The sequence below is a fragment of the Orycteropus afer genome, unplaced genomic scaffold (genome assembly GCF_000298275.1).
Source record: "Orycteropus afer afer isolate SDZICR_OR568_19922 unplaced genomic scaffold, OryAfe1.0 scaffold00052, whole genome shotgun sequence".
NCBI classification, from domain to species: domain Eukaryota; kingdom Metazoa; phylum Chordata; class Mammalia; order Tubulidentata; family Orycteropodidae; genus Orycteropus; species Orycteropus afer.
In genome coordinates this window covers 2,126,020-2,143,382 of record NW_006921639.1, presented here as the reverse complement: position 1 = coordinate 2,143,382, position 17,363 = coordinate 2,126,020, and the positions used below count along the sequence as shown (strand labels likewise).

General features: G+C 38.1%; 1 protein-coding gene across 1 annotated transcript in view; it reads left to right on the top strand.

Moving 5' to 3' along the window:
• FRMPD2 (FERM and PDZ domain containing 2) overlaps positions 1-17,363 on the top strand; it is a 221,629-nt gene that overhangs the window by 157,655 nt on the left and 46,611 nt on the right. Inside the window, exons 17-20 of the mRNA XM_007938683.2 lie at positions 2,976-3,067; positions 5,453-5,545; positions 6,399-6,506; positions 6,599-6,712. Of these exons, the coding sequence (XP_007936874.2) occupies positions 2,976-3,067; positions 5,453-5,545; positions 6,399-6,506; positions 6,599-6,712 (407 nt within the window). The remainder of the gene's footprint in view (positions 1-2,975; positions 3,068-5,452; positions 5,546-6,398; positions 6,507-6,598; positions 6,713-17,363) is intronic.

Below are 17,363 nucleotides of genomic sequence, written 5' to 3'. Positions count from 1 at the left end.
TCTGTTCAAGTCTTTTGCCCATTTGTGAATTGGGCTATTTGTCTTTTTGGTGTTGAGATGTTGAAGTTTTCTATAGATTTTGGAGATAAGTCCTTTATCAGATATGTCATAGGCAAATGTTTTCTGCCAATCTGTAGGTTCTCTTTTTACTCTTTTGATGAAGTCTTTCAATGCTCATAAGAATTTAATTTTTAAAAGGTTCCAGTCATCTAGCTTCTCCTCTACCTCCTACACATTCTGGGTTATGCTTGACAGTCTATTTATGCCATAAATCAGAGCTCCCAGATTTGCCCCTATTTTATCTTTGATGAATTTTATAGTTTTGGGTTTTACATTTAAGTTTTTGATCCAGCTTGAGTTTGTTTTTGTGTTTGGGGGTGATGTATAGGTCTTGTTTCATTTTTCTGCAGGTGGATATCCAGTTTTGTCAGCACCACTTGTTAAAGAGGCTGTTTTTTTCCTCATTTAATGGGTTTTGGACCTTTGTCAAAGATCAGTTATCTATAGATGGATGGGTCTATATTTGAACTTTTGATTCTGTTCTATTGGTTTATCTGTTTATCATTGTACCAATACCATGTTGTTTTGACTACTGTGGCTGTATAGTAGTTCTTAAGATCTGGGAGTGTGAGACTTCCCACTTTGTTTTTCTTCTTCAGAAGTACTCTGCTTATTCGAGGTCTCTTTCCTTTCCATATGAAATTAGTAATTGGTTTTCCCATGTCGTAAAAAATTTTGTTGGAATCTGCATTGGGATTGTGTTAACTGTGTAGATTGCTTTAGATAGTATTGACATTTTCACAGTATTCAGTCTACTGATCCATGGACAAGGTAGGTTCTTCCATTTATGTAGTGCCCTTGTTTCTTGTTTTGTTGTTGTTGTAACGTGCCATCTAGTCAGACCTGACTCATAGCGACCCCTCCTTGGGTTTCTGAGGCAGTATCACTACAGAAGTAGATAGCCCAACCTTCCTTCCGAGGAGTGCCTAGTGTGTTTGAACCGGCAGCTTTCTGGCTAGCAGTCAAATGCCTCAGGCACTATGCTACCAGAGCTCCCTTTGTCTCTTGTAGCAGTGTTTTATAATTTTCTTTGAATAGGTCTTTTGTGTCTCTGGTGAGGTTTATTCCCAGATATTTTATCTTTTTAGTAGCTATTGTAAATGGTATTGTTTCCCTTATTTCTTTATCAGAGAACTCTTTGTTGGTGTAGAGGAATCCAACTGATTTTTGTATGTTGATCTTGTATCCTGCCACTTTGCTGAACCTCTCTATTAGTTCCAGTAGTTTTTTTATTGAATCTCTTGGGTTTTCTATGTACAGGATCATATCATCTGCAAATAGAGATGGTTTTATTTCCTCTTTGCCAATTTGTATGCCTTTTATTTCTCTCTCTTGCCTTAGTGCGCTGGCCAGGACTTCCAATACAATGTTAAATAGAAGTGGTGATAGAGGGCATCCCTGTCTGGTTCCCGTTTGTAAGGGGAATGTCTTGAGTCTTTCTCCATTAATAACAATGTTGGCCGTTGGCTTTGCATATATGCTCTTTGTTATGTTGAGGAATTTCCCTTCTATCCCTATTTTTCTGAGAGTTCTGAACAGGAATGGATGTTGCATTTTATCAAATGCCTTTCTGCATCGATTGATATAATCATATGGTTCTTTTGTTTACGTGGTAGATTACATTGATTGTTTTTTTGATGTTGAACCACCCTTGTAAACCTGGTATGAATACCATTTGGTCTGGGTGCATTAATTTTTTGATATGTTGTTGGATTCTGTTGACTAGGATGTTGTTAAAGGTTTTCGCATGTTTATTCATAAGGGATATTGATGTGTAGTTTTTCTTTCTGGTGGTTTCTTTCCCTGGTTTTGGTATTAGTGTTATGCTTACTTCATAAAATGAGTTTGAGAGTATTCCATCTTTTTCTATGTTCTAGAATAGCTTGAGTAGTGTAAGTGACAAATCTTCTCTGAATATTTGATAAAAGTCTCCAATGAAGCCATCAGGGCCAGGACTTTTCTTTGTGGGAAGTTTTTTATGACCTGTGCAATATCTTCTTTTGTTATAGGTCTGTTCAAGTATTCTCTCTCTGAGTGGGATAGTTTAGGTAGGACTTGTGATTCTAGAAACTTGTCCATCTCCTCTAGGTTCTCAAATCTATTGGAGTATAGTTTTTCATAATATTCTGTCAGTAACTTTTTTATTTCAGTTGGTTCTATTGTGATGACACCCTTTTTGTTTACAATTCTTGTGATTAAGATTTTATCTTTCTTTCTTTTTTTTTTTATTAGATCTGCCAGTGGTTTATTGATTTTTTTAATCTTTTAGAAGAATCAGCTTTTTGTTTTGTTGATTTTCTCTATTTTTTTCTTTTGTTTTCTGTTTCATTTATTTCTGTTCTGATCTTTGTTATTTCCTTGCTTCTAGATGCTGTAGGATTCTTTTGTTGTTCTATTTCTAATTTTTGGAGTTGATGAGTTAGAGTGTTGATTTTGTTTTTTTCCTCTTTTTTGATGTATGCATTTATTGCTATAAACTGTCCTCTGAGTACTGCTTTCACTGTGTCTTGTAAGTTTTTGTATGATGTATCTTCATTCTCATTTGTTTCTAGGAATTTTTTTATTTCAGTTTTTATTTGTTCTATTACTTGGTAGTTTTTCAGCAGTGAATTGTTCAGCTTTCATATGTTTGATGTTTTTTCCTTGCCCTTCCTATGATTAATTTCTAATTTTATAGTATTGTGGTATGAGAAGATACTTTGTAGTATTTCAATGCTTTTGAATTTATTGAGGCTTGTTTTATGTCCTAACATATGGTCTATTCTGGAGAAGCTCAGTACACTCCTGATAAAGAAATTGGCTTTTATGGGGGCTGTCTTCTGAGGTTGCCTTCCTTAGGCCAAGGTCCACATTTGGAAGTCCAAGAGGTTGCCTTATATGGACATCTTATCTTATCTTGTTGCCTTTATCTGCAGCCCCTCCATTGGCCCTGAACAGCTAAAGAGCACCTGTATGATCCTGAAGCCAAGAAGTTCTGACCCTGTCTGTGGACTGCCTATTCACAATGGTATGGACCTGGTCATGGGCTAAGTTGGGGGTAAAGGAAACCTTACATATGATGCTTGCCTTGAATCTTTTGTTATTACTTCATTTCGCTTCCCAAATAATGTACAATCTTTTTGTTTTAAAAGTTATTTTCAAAACCACTTATGGCTGGGAAGAGCTCTTACTGTCAACATTTGCCTTTGGCTGGGCATATGGATCTAAAGGGAGCTCTGGTGGCATAGTGCCTAAGACATTTGACTGCTAACCAGAAGGCTGGTGGTTCAAACCACCAGCCACTCCCCAGTAGGGAGGTTGGGCATCTACTTCCATAGTGATACTGCCTCAGAAATGCAAGGAGAGTTTGCTATGAGTTGGATCTGACTCCATGGCAGTGGTTGCATTTTTGTTTGTTTATGGATCTAAAATATGGTAGGTTTGGAGAAGAAGTTTCCAGTACTCTTGTCTACATTGGGAATACCTGCTATGGAGTTGTGTAATTAGAAAAATGCACCATCCACTTTAGCTACATCTCTTTATTCAGGCCCACTTATGTCATCTCTTAGTGGTTACCAGAAAATATGTCCAGAATAGAGAACATTCTCCTGTGTCATATGTCCTCCTGGCAAGCTCCCAAATGAGGGCAAAGACAAAGGCATTCTATAACTAGAGAAACATGTATGCTTGGTAAACAGTAAGACTGTGAGTTGGATCTAGAACACCACCAGGCAACTCTTTGTTATTAAATGTCTATCGTGTCCTCCATGGTCCCTAGGGGAAGGGAGAGATGTGAAAAATATTGCAGTGGTGAGTCACCCATTGGAGATTTTCCTATGTGTACTGTTTGCATTGGCATATCTAACCCTCAGGACTCCAGCTTGGTAATCAGAAGCTGGAGAAGGGAAGCCTCTGCTGTTGCATCCTTGAGCTCCCCCTGTTTTGTTTTTACTGTCAAGCAGGTGCATCTCTGGCCATTGTCTCAAGACCAATGCAGAAAAAAACAACAATAGTAAATTATCAGAAAACAACCTGTTCCAAGCAACCACCACTTCCCACCATACCTCACCTCTGCTCTTTTAGTGCAAACTTAACCAACACTGACCCAATGAGTGCTTCAAAACTATGTGTTCAATGAACTAGTCTGAGTATTGTTGGGATGTTACATTTGAACTGATTTTGCTTTCAGGTTTGTTTATTTGTTTTTGTCATTCAATACAATTTACTTCTTTTGTATTTAAAGACAAACACAAATACTCAAAAAGCAAGTATCTTTTGCTATTGAGTTGATTCTGACTTAATGGCAATCCCATGTATGTCAGAGTAGAACTGTACTCTAAAGAGGTTTCAGGACTGTGACTTTTCAAAAGCTGATTGCCAGGCCTTTCTTTGGAGGCACATCTGGATAGGTTTGAACCACTGTAAAATAATACTTCAAATCTCCATGGTGCTCACAGTTTATGACCAATTTGTGGATAATCAGGACATCATTAACAAAAGGACATCAATAATGATAGCTCTGTAAACATCATGTCTTGATCTGAGCTTCAATATATGGTAACACATGAAAAATAGCTTATTACATATAAGAATCAGACAGCATACAACAAGAAAAGTTCTATCACAATTAGGACACCTTCAAAAGCTGTTTGGGCCACAATGATGATTCTTCCTTGCACATCCCCATTTTGTGTCATGGGTGAGGGTTTAAATAGGACCCTGTCTGCTGGTTTCCCCTGGTCATAGGTCCACTAAGGTACACTCTAAACTTCTGCTATGTGTGTCCCAGCTCCACCATAGCTGAGTAAGAAAACTTCCTATTCCAGCTATTTTATACTCCCAACCTAAGTGACTAATTGTATCTTTTTAACTCTGCCAACAGACATCCTACTGTATCATGCCCCTGAGACTTCCTGAGGAGTGGGGTAACTAGCTCAGAATTTATCTTTTTTACCTTGCTAACACACATCAAGGGTCAGTGGGGGTGGTGGTGGGGTGGTGGTAGTTTGTTCTGAGGCTTAAAGATGCCAGCAGGGAGAGGAACTGAGAAAACCATCACCATCTGGCTTATTGGAAGGATTTGCTCCTCATAACCACCAACCATTCAGTTAGTAGCTGATCATGTAATCATTTGTCTCTCCCAGGGACTCCCCTTTTGTATGAAATAAACTCACTGCCATCGAGTTGATTTCTATCATAGCAAGCCCTATTGGGTTTCCAAGGCTATAAATCTTTATGGAAGTAGATTGTCCCATATTCTTTCTGCAGAGTAGCTTGTGGGTTTGAACTGCTGACTTTCTGGTTAGCAGCCAAAGGTCTTATCCACTATGCCACCAAAGCTCCTTTCCCTTTTGTATTTGGTCCCTAATAATTTGAAGGAAAACACAATTTGGTTCTTTGTTTCCACTTCTAGGATCACAAAATAACAGAATAAAGACTTTTGCAGTTGATCCAGATAGCGAACTTGTGTGTGTGACACTGAGACGTGACTCATGTCTTGGTTTTGGTAAGGTGTTTTCCCAGGTGAGACCTGGTCTCTGCTACTGGGCAGGGAGGGTTGCCCCTTTCCATTTTGACTTTTCTACTTCCTTTACCTGTCTCTTCTGTCTCAATCTTCCTTTTTCAGCAGTCACTTCTGCTTTTTCTTCCTTTTAAATGTCTCTAAAGAACAATGGCGAAAGAGGGGGAGGCCTTCAACGAGATGGATTGATACAGTGGCTGCGATGATGGGCTCGAGTATAGCAGGGATTGTGGGGCTGGTGCGGGATCGGGCAGTGTTTCGTTCTGCTGTGCATGGGGTCGCTATGAGTCGGAAACGACTCGACAGCACTTAACAACAACAACAAAGAACAATGGAGATTTGCGGTCCAAGTTTTCCTTTTAGGCCTGATAAATCTTTGAATTTAAGTCCAAGACAGAAGAAGACTTCTTACTAGCTTTCTCTAGTATATTTAGATCCTTAATGATGGGGAGAAATAGTTAATCTTCTTCACCTCTTACTATTCAGAATATTTTACAACCCTCAAAAGCACACAAGAAACAGGATACTGAGACAGGGTTCCTGATTAAAAATCAGCTTGTTCCCAGCTCTGATTATATACTGGAGCACAATTCAATGCACACCGGGCAGCTGTGTTCCTAGCTTAGCTGTGCTGACTAATGGGGATTGACTGCTCATCTTGTTTTCTCCGTGTATCATGGCAGAGGAGAAGGAGCTACTTGAGAATGGCAGGACCTGTGTGCAAATAACAGCTATACCTCTTGATAGTTGTGACTTCAAGCAAATATGCTAACCTTTCTCTTTGAGCTACGAAATCAATAAGTATCATTTTATCATTAAATATTATCTTGGATTACAGGTTTTGTCATTAATGGAGAAGATGATGCAGGCAAAGTTGACACTGGCATCTTTATATCCTCTATTATACCAGGGGGGCCAGCAGAAAAAACTAACAAGATCAAACCAGGTATGTCTTTGTAAATTATCAGAGATGCTGCTTTGAAGAACTGCTCTTTCTTATTTCCTTGATGAAGTTACGGAGATGGTTTGTTTTTTTAGGAGGGCAGATACTTGCTTTGAATCACATCAGTCTGGAGGGCTTCACATTCAACATGGCTGCTAGAATGATTCAGAATTCTGACAACATAGAACTAATCATTTCTCAGTCAAAAGGTATGTCTTAGCCTGCTTCTTCAGAAGCTGAAGAACCACCTCTATTTTCTGAAGTACATTATTACCACGGGGCATGATATTTTTAAATCCTATAGGTCTTTTGAGGAGCTCCGGTAGCATAGTGCCAAGGTACTTGACTGCTAACCAGGAGGCTGGCGGTTCAAACCCACCAGCCACTTCTCGGAAGGAAGGTTGGGCAATCCTACTTCTGTAGTGATAACTGCCTCGGAAACCCAAGGAGGGGTCACTAGGAGTCGGGGCCGACTCGATGGCAAACAACAACAACAACAACAACATAGGTCTTTTGTGCTGTTTTCCTCATGATAGTGGCTTGCAGAGAAGCAATGTAGTGGCATAAATCAATAAGCCCTACAATTTCAGGGGCAAAATGGACTGGTCATTGCTGTTCCTGCTGAAAGGAGATACCCTACTCAAATTCTTCATTACACATTCTGCATCCACCTACTGGGAAAGTTTCTGCTCACTCTTCCATGCATTCTTAATACATTATTATTATTTTCTTTCTTCTTCTTTTTTTCTAAAATTGTGATTTGGGTGAAAGTTTACAGAGCGAATTCACTTTCCATGCAGCAGTTCACATACACTTTGTCTCATGACATTCACTACAATTTATCCCAATGCAACAGCTCCACTCCCACTTCCTCTCAATAGTTACCTCTTCCCTGTGTCCATCCCTCCATGGACTTCTGCCCCCTGAGCTATCTCCCTGTGCATAACCAGCCCTTCTTTCTCCCATGTTTGTTCTCTCCAAGAAGTGTATCTACCTCAGGTAAATGTTCAACTCATATGTCTGTCTTTTGTTTGTCTGGAAGCCTCAGGTGTGGGTTCAGTTCCAGACCTGAAGGGCAGCTAGGGGCCATGATCTCAGTGGTTCAACCAGACTCTATCAGACCAGCAAACCTGGTAGCCCTCCTCCTTTTTTTTTTTCCAAATGATTTTGAGTTTTGTACCACATTGTTCTCCCTCTCTATCCAGGATCTCCTACATAGATATGACTCTGAGTGGTTGACAATGGTAGCTGGCACCATCTAGTTCTTCTGGTCTCATAGTTGTATAGGCTGTGGATAGCATGGAGTACCAGTTGCTAGGACAAATTGTTTCCATGAATCTTTGGTTTTCTTCATTCTTCTCTGCTTTGAATTAGGAGAGATCCATCATTGCATCTACATGGCTGCTTGCAAGCTTTTAAGATCCCAGTCGCAACTCACCAACGTAGGAGGTAGAACAATGTTTTGTGTAATATGTTATGCCAATTGAGTTTGATGTCCCCTGAGACAATGATCGAGAGCCCACAGGTTCAACTACTCACTCCCTCTGGGTAGCTGACTGTGACCAAGAAGTGACTACAACCTTGTCCCTTGTCAGGTCTACTATACACCTGGGAATTCTTACAGAACATACCAATACACTTGTAGAAACATTGTTTGCCAACCCTATACATGGTCTTGGGCACACTCCCCCCTACATAGACATACCTAACAGTTCAGCCTGTCCACCCATCTATCCACCCATATACCCATGTTTGCCTTCAGTGACAGCACAGTATTGTATGTGCAAAAGGGTTCATTTTTGTTGTCTGTGCCTCCCATGTACCTCTCTATGTCTTCCTCCTCCTCAATGCCACCATGTTGATCACTCACATTTGGTACATTGCCCTTCTCTTCACCCAAACCAATACTTGTCTTTTCCTATCTAACAGTGTTCTCTATCCTCCCCTCCCACCCCTGGTAACCAACAAAGAAAATTTCCTTCCATATATAAACCTTTCCTTGACTTTTACAGTAACAGACTAATACAATACTTATCTTCTGTGATTGACTTATTTCACTCAGCATAATGTTCTCCAAGTTCATCCATGTTTTGTGGTGTTTTGCAGATTCTACATTATTCTTTAGGGTTACATAGTATTCCAGTGTGTGTTATGTACCACAGTTTGGTTATCCATTCCTCAGTTGATGGACACCTAGGTTGTTTCCATCTTTGGCTATTATAAATACTGCTGTATTGAACATGGGTGTGCATATGTCTGTTCTTGTCATGGGTCTCACTTCTTTAAGATATATACCTAGTAAAGGAATGGCTGGGTCAAAAGGTATTTCTAATTCCAACACTTTAAGGAATCGCCATACTGCTTTCCACAGTAGTTGTACCATTTGACAGTCTCACCAGCAGTATATGAGAGTCCCAATCTCTCTGCATCCTTGTCAGCATTTGTTATTTTCTGTCTTGTTGAACTTTGCTGCTAGTGCTGGGGCAAGATGGTATCTCATAGTTGTTTTGATTTGCATCTCTCTAATGGCTAATGATCATGAGCATTTCTTCATATGTTTGTTGGCTGCCTGAATATTCTCCTTGGTGAAGTGTCTATTCATGTCTTCTGTCCATTTTTTAATTGGATTATTTGTCTTTTTGTTATTGAGGGGTTGGAGTTTTCTGTAAATTTTGGACATAAGTCCCTTTTCAGATATGTCTTTGCCAAGTATTTTTTCCCCAATCTGTGGGTTCTCTTTTGACTCTTTTGGAGAAGTGTTTGGAAGCACATAAAAATTTAATTTTTAGAAGGTCCCATTCATCTAGTTTTTCATCTGCTGTTTGTGCATTTTGCGTTATGCTTGATAGTCTATTTATGCCATATATTTTTGTTGTTGTGTGCCGTGGAGTCAGACCTGACTCATAGTGACCACCCCTCCCCCTTGGGTTTCCAAAGCTGTATCACTACAGAAGTAGATTGACCAAACTTCCTTCTGCGGAGTGGCTGGTGGGTTTGAACCTCCAGTCTTCTGGTTAATAGTCAAATGCCTTAGGCACTATGCTACCAGAGCTTCTAGTTTTTCCTTGAGGAACTTTATAATTTTAGGTTTCACATTTAAGTCTTTGACTCATCTGGAGTTAGTTTTTGTGTGTGGTGTGAGGTATGGATCTTGTTTCATTTTTCTTCAAATGGATATTCAGTTTTGTCAGTACCATTTATTAAACAAACATTCTCTTCCCCATTTAATGATTTTGACCTTTTGTCAAAAATCAGCTGACCATGGATCAATGGTTTCTGGGTTCTCAATTCTATTCCATTAGTCTGTGTGTCTGTCATTGTACCAATACCAGGCAGTTTTGACTACTGTGTCTATATAGTAGTTTTTGAGATCTGGCAGTGCGAGACCTCTTACTTTGTTCTTCTTCAGTAGTGTTTTGCTTATCTGAGGTCTCTTTCCTTTCCATATAAAATTAGTGACTGGTTTTCCCATATCCTTAAAAAATGTTGATGAGATCTGGATTGGAATTGCATTGAATGTATAGATTGCTTTGAGTAGAATTGACATTGGCACAATGTTCAATCTTCCTATCCATGAACATGGGATGTTCTTCCATTTCTGTAGATCTCTTATGGTTTCTTGAAGTAGTTTTTTATAGTTTTCTTTGTACAGGTCTTTTGCATCCCTGGTGAGATTTATTCCCAAACATTTTATTTTTGGTAGCTATTGTAAGTGGTATTGATTTCCTTATTTCTTTTTCAACAATCTCTTTGCTGGTGTAGGATAATCCAACTGATTTTTGGATTTTATCTTGTATTCTGGAATGATGCTAAGTCTCTCAATTAGTTCCAGTAGATTTTTGACTGAGTCCCTTGGGTTTTTTAAGTATAGGATATATCATCAACAAATAGGGATAGTTTGACTTCCTTACTAATTTGGATGCCTTTGATTTCCCTTTCTTGCCTTATGTCCCTGGCTAGGACTTCCAGTACAATGTTGAATACAAGTGGTGATAGAGGGCATCCTTGTCTGGTTTCTGTTAACAAGGGGAATGGTTTCAATCTCTTTCCATTGAGAATAATCTTGGCTGTTGGTTTTGCATAGATTCCCTTTATTATGTTGAGGAATGTCCCTTCTATTCCTGTTTTACTGAGAGTTTTGATCAGGAATGGGTATTGTATTTTATCAAATGTCTTTTCTGCATCAATTGATATGATCATGTGGCTCTTTTTCTTTGTTTTATTTATGTGATGGATGGTGTTGTTTGTTTTTCAAATGTTGAACCATCCTTGCATACCTGATATGAAACCAACTTGGTCATAATGAATGATTTTCTTGATATGTTGTTGGAGTCTATTGGGTAGTATTTTGTTGTAGATTTTTGCATCTGTATTCATGAGGGATATTGGTCTGTAGTTTTCCTTTTGAGTGATGTCTTTGTCTGGTTTTAGTATCAAGGTTATGCTTGCTTCATAAAATGAGTTAGGGAGGATTCCATCTCTTTCTATGTTTTGGAATAGGTTGAGTAGGACTGGTGTCAGTACTTCTCTGAATGTTTGGTAGAATTTTCTGGTGCAACCGTCTGGGCCAGGACTTTTTTTAGTTAGTAATTTTTTGACGACCAGTTCGATTTCTTCTTTTGTTATGGATCTGTTCAACTTTTCCACCACAGTCTGTGTTAGTTTCGGTAAGTGATGTGTTTCTAGAAATCTGTCCATTTCTTCCAGATTTTCAAATTTGTTGGAGTACAATTCTTCATAGTATCTTGATATTATCCTTTTTATTTCAGTTGGTTCTGTTGTGATGTCACCCATTTTGTTTCTTATTCATTTTATTTGCATTCTCTCCCTCTTTTCCTTTGTTAAATTTGTCAGTGGTTTGTCAATTTTATTAATGTTTTCCAAAAACCAACTTCTGGTCTTGTTGATTTTTCTATTGTCTTTCTATTTTCTGCTTCATTGATTTATGTTTGAATCTTTATTATTTCCCTTTTTTCTGGTGACTAGGCTTTTATTGCTGTTCTTTTTCTAATTATTTGAGATGTTGATTTAAAGTGTTAATTTTGGCTCTTCTTTTTTGATGTGTGCATTTATTGCTATAAATTGGCCTCTGATCATTGCTTTTGTTGTGTCCTAAAAATTTTGGTATGTTTTGTTTCCATTCTCGTTTGATTCAAAGAAGTTTTGAATTTCAATTTTTATTTCTTCTCTTACTCAGTCTTTCTCAAAGAGGGTATTGTTCAGTTTCTATGTGTTCACTGTTTTTCTGTTGATCTTCATATTGTTGATTTCTAATTTGATAGCATTATGATCTGAGAAGATACTTTGCAGTGTTTCAATGTTTTTAAATTTAAGAAGGCTTGATTTATGGCCTAACATATAATCTATCATGGAAAATGTTCCATGTGCACTGGAAACGAATGTATATTGTGCTCATTTTGGGTGAAGTGCTCTGTAGATGTCTCTAAGGGCAAGTTGGTCGATAGTATTGTTTAGCTTTTCTGCATCTTTGTTGAATTTCTTTCCAGTTGTTCTATCTTTCATTGAAAGTGGTGTATTAAAGTCTCCTATGATGATGGTGGAGTCATCTATTTGCTTTTTCAAGTCTTTTAAAGTCTGATTTATGTATTTTGGGGCTCTTTCATTGGGTCCATAGATATTTATTATGGTTATATCTTCTTGTTCAATTGATCCTTTAATCATTATATAAAGTCCTTCCTTGTCTCATATGGTGGTTTTTGTCTTAAAGTCAATTTGATCAGAAATTAATATTGCCACTCCTGCTCTTTTATGGTTGCCATTTGCTTGATATATCTTTTTCGAACCTTTGATTTTTAGTCTATTTTTGTCTTTGTCTCTAAGGTGTGTCTCTTGTAGACAGCATATTGATGGGTTTTGTTTTCTTATCCAGTCTGTAACTCTCTGTCTCTTGAGTGGTGCATTTAATCCATTAACATTCAGTGTAATTATTTATAAGTGTGAATTTGTTGCTGTCATTTTGTTATGTGTTTTTTCATGGTGTCCCTGGTTTCTTTGTTCCATATTATTTTCTGTGCTGAGCTCATTATGTTTATGGATTGTGTTATCATTTCCTTTGTTGCTGTTGTTTTAGCATTTGCTGAATATTTGTGTTTGTCCTCTTTTTTGTTGTGTTGTGAAGGTTTATCATTTTTCTTTGAGGTTACCCTGTGATTTGTAATCTTCTCCCCAAGTTTACAATAGTCCATTCTATCTTACAACTCTTCCTCACCATTTAAAAGTTCTGTAACTACATAGTATTTTTCCTCTTTCTGGTTTGTAGTTGTCTTCATTTGCCATATGATGTCTCTGGTTCCATGTGTACACTCTTGTAAGCTTAGTTCACTTTGGCTATGTCCATAGTTTTGGTTTCTGGGTTATGTCATCTTGTGTATTAATGGCTGATTGTTGTTTGCTATTTTTGGTTCTCAGTTTAAAGGACTCTGTTTAGTATCTCTTGTATGGTTGGTCTTTTTTAAACAAATTCTCTTAGTTTATGCTTATCTAGAAATCTCCTAATTTCATCATCATATTTGAGGGACAATTTTTCTGGATATATAATCCTTGGTTGAAAATTTATCTCTTTCAAGGTTTTATATATACAATCCCATTCCCTCCTGGCTTGCATGGTTTCTGCTAAGAAATTAGAGCTTATTCTTAGTGGTTGTGCTTTGTAAGTAAGTTTTTGTTTTTCCCATGCTGCTTTCAGGATTCTTTCTTTGTCTTTGGTTTTGATGAGTTTGATGATGATGTGTCTTGGTTATTTTCTTTTGGGGTCTATACTATTTGGGGTTCATTGGACTTCCTGAATGGATATATTTTCCCCTTTCCTCATATCAGGGAAGTTCTCCTCCAACAAATCTTGGACAATTTTCTCAGTGGTTTTATTTTTCTCTTTCTGTTCTGGAATTTCAGTGACACTTAAGTTATTCCTTTTGATGGTATCCCACATGAACCTTAGGCCTTATTCTTTTGTTTTCATCTTTTTTTCTGATTGATCCCTTTCCAAAGAAGTATTCAGGTATTTGTCTTCAATCTCATTAATTTTGTCTTCCATTGCATCAGTTCTACTCCTTTGCCCTTTCAATGTGTTATCTATTTCTGACAATTTAGTATTAATCTTCTGGATTTCTGTCTGTAGATTTTGTATCATATCTAATTTTTCATTTTGCTTTTGTATTTTCTTCCAAAATTCTTCTAGGGTTTTGTCTGTGTTTTCCTTGATCTTTCTCTGAATCCTCTGAAGATACCTAAATATAATTCTTTTGAATTCCTTATCAGGGAGTTCCAATGCTGCTTCTTCCTCAGGGATGTATTCTGGATCTGTATCCTCCTCCCTTGTTTCTCCCACTTTATCTTGCTTCTTCATGTGGACTGTTGTCTCCAAGACATTGTGACATTGTTGAATTTAGATATCTGTTAATTGTTTGTGAAGAGCCGCTAAGTGTGAGTCAGGCTCTTCTTGGTCGTGGTTTATCATTGGGCCATTGGTGGAGAAGGAAGTGGTGGCTGTCACTCAGTAAATGAAGCTGCAGGAAGTGTAGGAGTAGTTGTGTCATATGGGGAGTGTTGCTGTCTCCCACTCAGTTATACAAAAATAACAATTGAATAACCATCAAAAAAGTAATAGCAAATGGACAAAAAAAAAAAAAAAAACACCATGTAATCACGCAGGAATAGTAACCAAAAACAGAATAAAATGGGGTAAAAAATCACTGCAGTATCTGGTGATAGGACAATAAGAGAAAAAAGTAGAGAAGAAGAATAATGAAGAAAAAAATGGGAAAAACATAAAAAAGAAAAACAAGAAATGGGCTTAACCATGGGAAAGAGAGAAAAAAACAAATTGGAACCAGCAGCAGGGAAAAGAGAAAAAACTGAAAACTAGAACTTGGGAAGGGAAGAATAAACAGTAATAATAAAAAGGACAAAAGAAATAATAATTACAGTAGTTTTAAAACTGACAAAAACAAACAAACTGAAAAAAAGAAGAAAAACAAAATCATGGCAGGGTGGGGCAGGGCACCCAGGCTCTGTTGGACCCAACAAACTGGGATGGAATTCCTGCTGGCCTAGAAGGTGGGTGAGAGTGAGGGATGGCCTCACCTCCATTCACAAAGAGGGTGTGGGGTATATGAGTAACAAAGGGAATGTCGCGCCTTTCTAGTCATCGGCGTCTGGAATGTCTTTGTGGTTCCTGGCAAGTGGAGCCTCTTCTTAAGTCCCTGAAATCTGGGAGAATGCTGTCACTTTAAAATGGTCAAACTGCTTGTAAACATTCAAAATGGTTGCACCCTCCGGACAGCAAAATCCATAGCTCACCTTGCCTTCCTCTTCACTGCTTCCCCTTTTACTCACCAGCCACCAGAGCAGTCCTCAGTTCAGTCCCTAGCTAGCAGAGCTGAGTTTTATGTTAATTTTTATGTCTTAATACCACTTGGCAATATCCAAGCTGTCTGTGCCATCAGGATCACTGCCAGATCACAACTCTGTATGTCTCTTTTATTGGTGGTTTCATGCAAGTTCTTCTGTTTGTTGGAGTTTAGGCCACTTCTATATCCTTCCCTTCAAAGCTCAGGGGTCCAGGATTATCTTCCGTATCTGTGTTAATTGGTTCCATTTTTCTTCGTTGAAGAGGGTCTGTGAAGTCTTTCTGCCTACTCCACCATCTTACTGGAATTCCTCTCTTAATACATTCTTAAGTAAGACATTCTTACCATCACCCAAGTCTTTATCAAAAGTGACTCTACATGGATTTGTACATATTTGGGGCTTATGTGTGGCAATTAGGAGAGAAAAGATATTGGACACTTTCTTGAATCTGAATTTGCCTAGTAAGCAATGCTGTTGTTACTTGGTGTGTGTGTCAGAGATTAGCCAAAACAGTGATTTTTAAAAAAGATGCTTTTGTTCGTGTTGCAAATAAGAATAAGAAACATTAACACTCTATCAAACAACATTGTTGTTGCTGTTGTTCAGTGCTTTCAAGTCAGTTCTGATTCATAGCAACCCTATGCACAACAGAACTTAACACTGCCCAGTCCTATACCATCCTCAGAATTGTTGCCATGCTTGAACCCATCATTGCAGCCATTGTGGCAGTCCATCTCCTTGAGGACCTTTTCCTTTTTTGCTGACCTGCTACTTTACCAAGCATGATATCCTTCTCCAGGACTGATCCCTTCTGACAAGAGGTCAAAGAAGGGAAGTCTGGCTATTTACATTCCTAAGGAACATTCCAGCTGTACTTGCTCTGATACAGATTTGTTCATTCTTCTAGCAGTCCATGGTATATTCAATACTCTTCACCAACACCACAATTCAAATGCATCAATTCTTCTGCTGTATTATTCATTGTCTAGTTCTCACATGCATATGAGGCTATTGACAATACTATGCATTGGATCAGGTACACCTAAATCTTCAAAATAACATCTTTGCTCTTAAACACTTTTTGCTCTTAAACACTTTAAAGAAATCTTTTGCAGCACATTTGTCCAATGCAATATGTCATTAAATTTCTTAGGTGTTTATTGTGGATCCAAGCTAAAAGGAAATCTTTGACAAATTCTGTCCACCCCCCCCCATTTATGTTGATGTTACATTTTGGGCCAGTTGTGAGGATTTTTGTTTTCTTTATGTTGAGGTGTAATCCATACCGAAGGCTGTAATCTTTGATCTTTATCAGCAAGTGCTTCAAGTCTTTTTCACTTTCAGCAAGCAACGTTGTGCCATCTGAATATCACAGGTTATTAATGAGTCTTCTTCTAATCTGTCTGCCATGTTTGTCTTCATATAGTTCAGCTTCTCTGATTATTTGCTCAGCATACAGATTGAATAATTATGGTGAAAGGATATAACCCTGACACACACCCTTCCTGATTTTAAACCACACTGTAACCCCTTGTTCTGTTGAATGACTGCCTCTTGGTCTATGTGCCGGCTCCTCATGAGCACAACTGAGTGTCTGGAATTCACATTCTTTACAATGTGATCCAAAATTTGTTATGATCCACTCAGTTGAATGCCTTTGCATAGTCAATAAAACACAGGTAAACACCTTTCTTATATTTACTTTCAGCCAATATCCATTTGACATCAGCAATGATGTCTCTTGTTCCATCCTTCTGAATCCTGCTTGAATTTCTGGAAGTTCTCTGTCAATGTACTGCTGCAACCATTTTTGAATTATCTTTATCAAAGTTCTGCTTGCATGTCATATTAACGATATTGTTCAATAATTTCCACATTGTTTTGGATCAGATTTCTTTGGAATGGGCATAGACATGAATCTATTGCAGTCAGTTGGCCAGGTATTTGTCTTTCAATTTCTTGACATAAACACATGAGCACCTCCATCACTACATCTGTTTGTTGAAACATTTCAATGGTTATTCTGTCAATTTCTGGAGGCTTCTTTTTTCCCAATTCTTTCAGTACGGCTTGGACTTCTTCCTTCAGTACCATCAATTCTGTTTGGCACAGTGACTCTGCATATTCTTTCCAACTTCTTTTGATGTTCCCTGCATTGTTCAATATTTTTCCTATAAAATCCTTCAGTACTGCAACTTGAGGCTTGAATTTTTTCTTCAGTTCTTTCAGCTTGAAAAATGTTGAGCATGTTCTTCCCTTATGATTTTTTTTAATGTTTTTATTATTTTATTTTGATTTGGGTGAAGATTTACAGAGCAAATTCACCTTCCATACAGCAGTTCACATATACATTGTCACATGTCATTGACCACAGTTTACCACAATGCAACAGTTCCCCTCCCACTTCCTCCCCATAGTTACCTCTTCCCAGTGTCCATCCCTCCATACTCTCCTGTGCCCTGAGCTGTCTCCCTGTGCATAAGCAGCCCT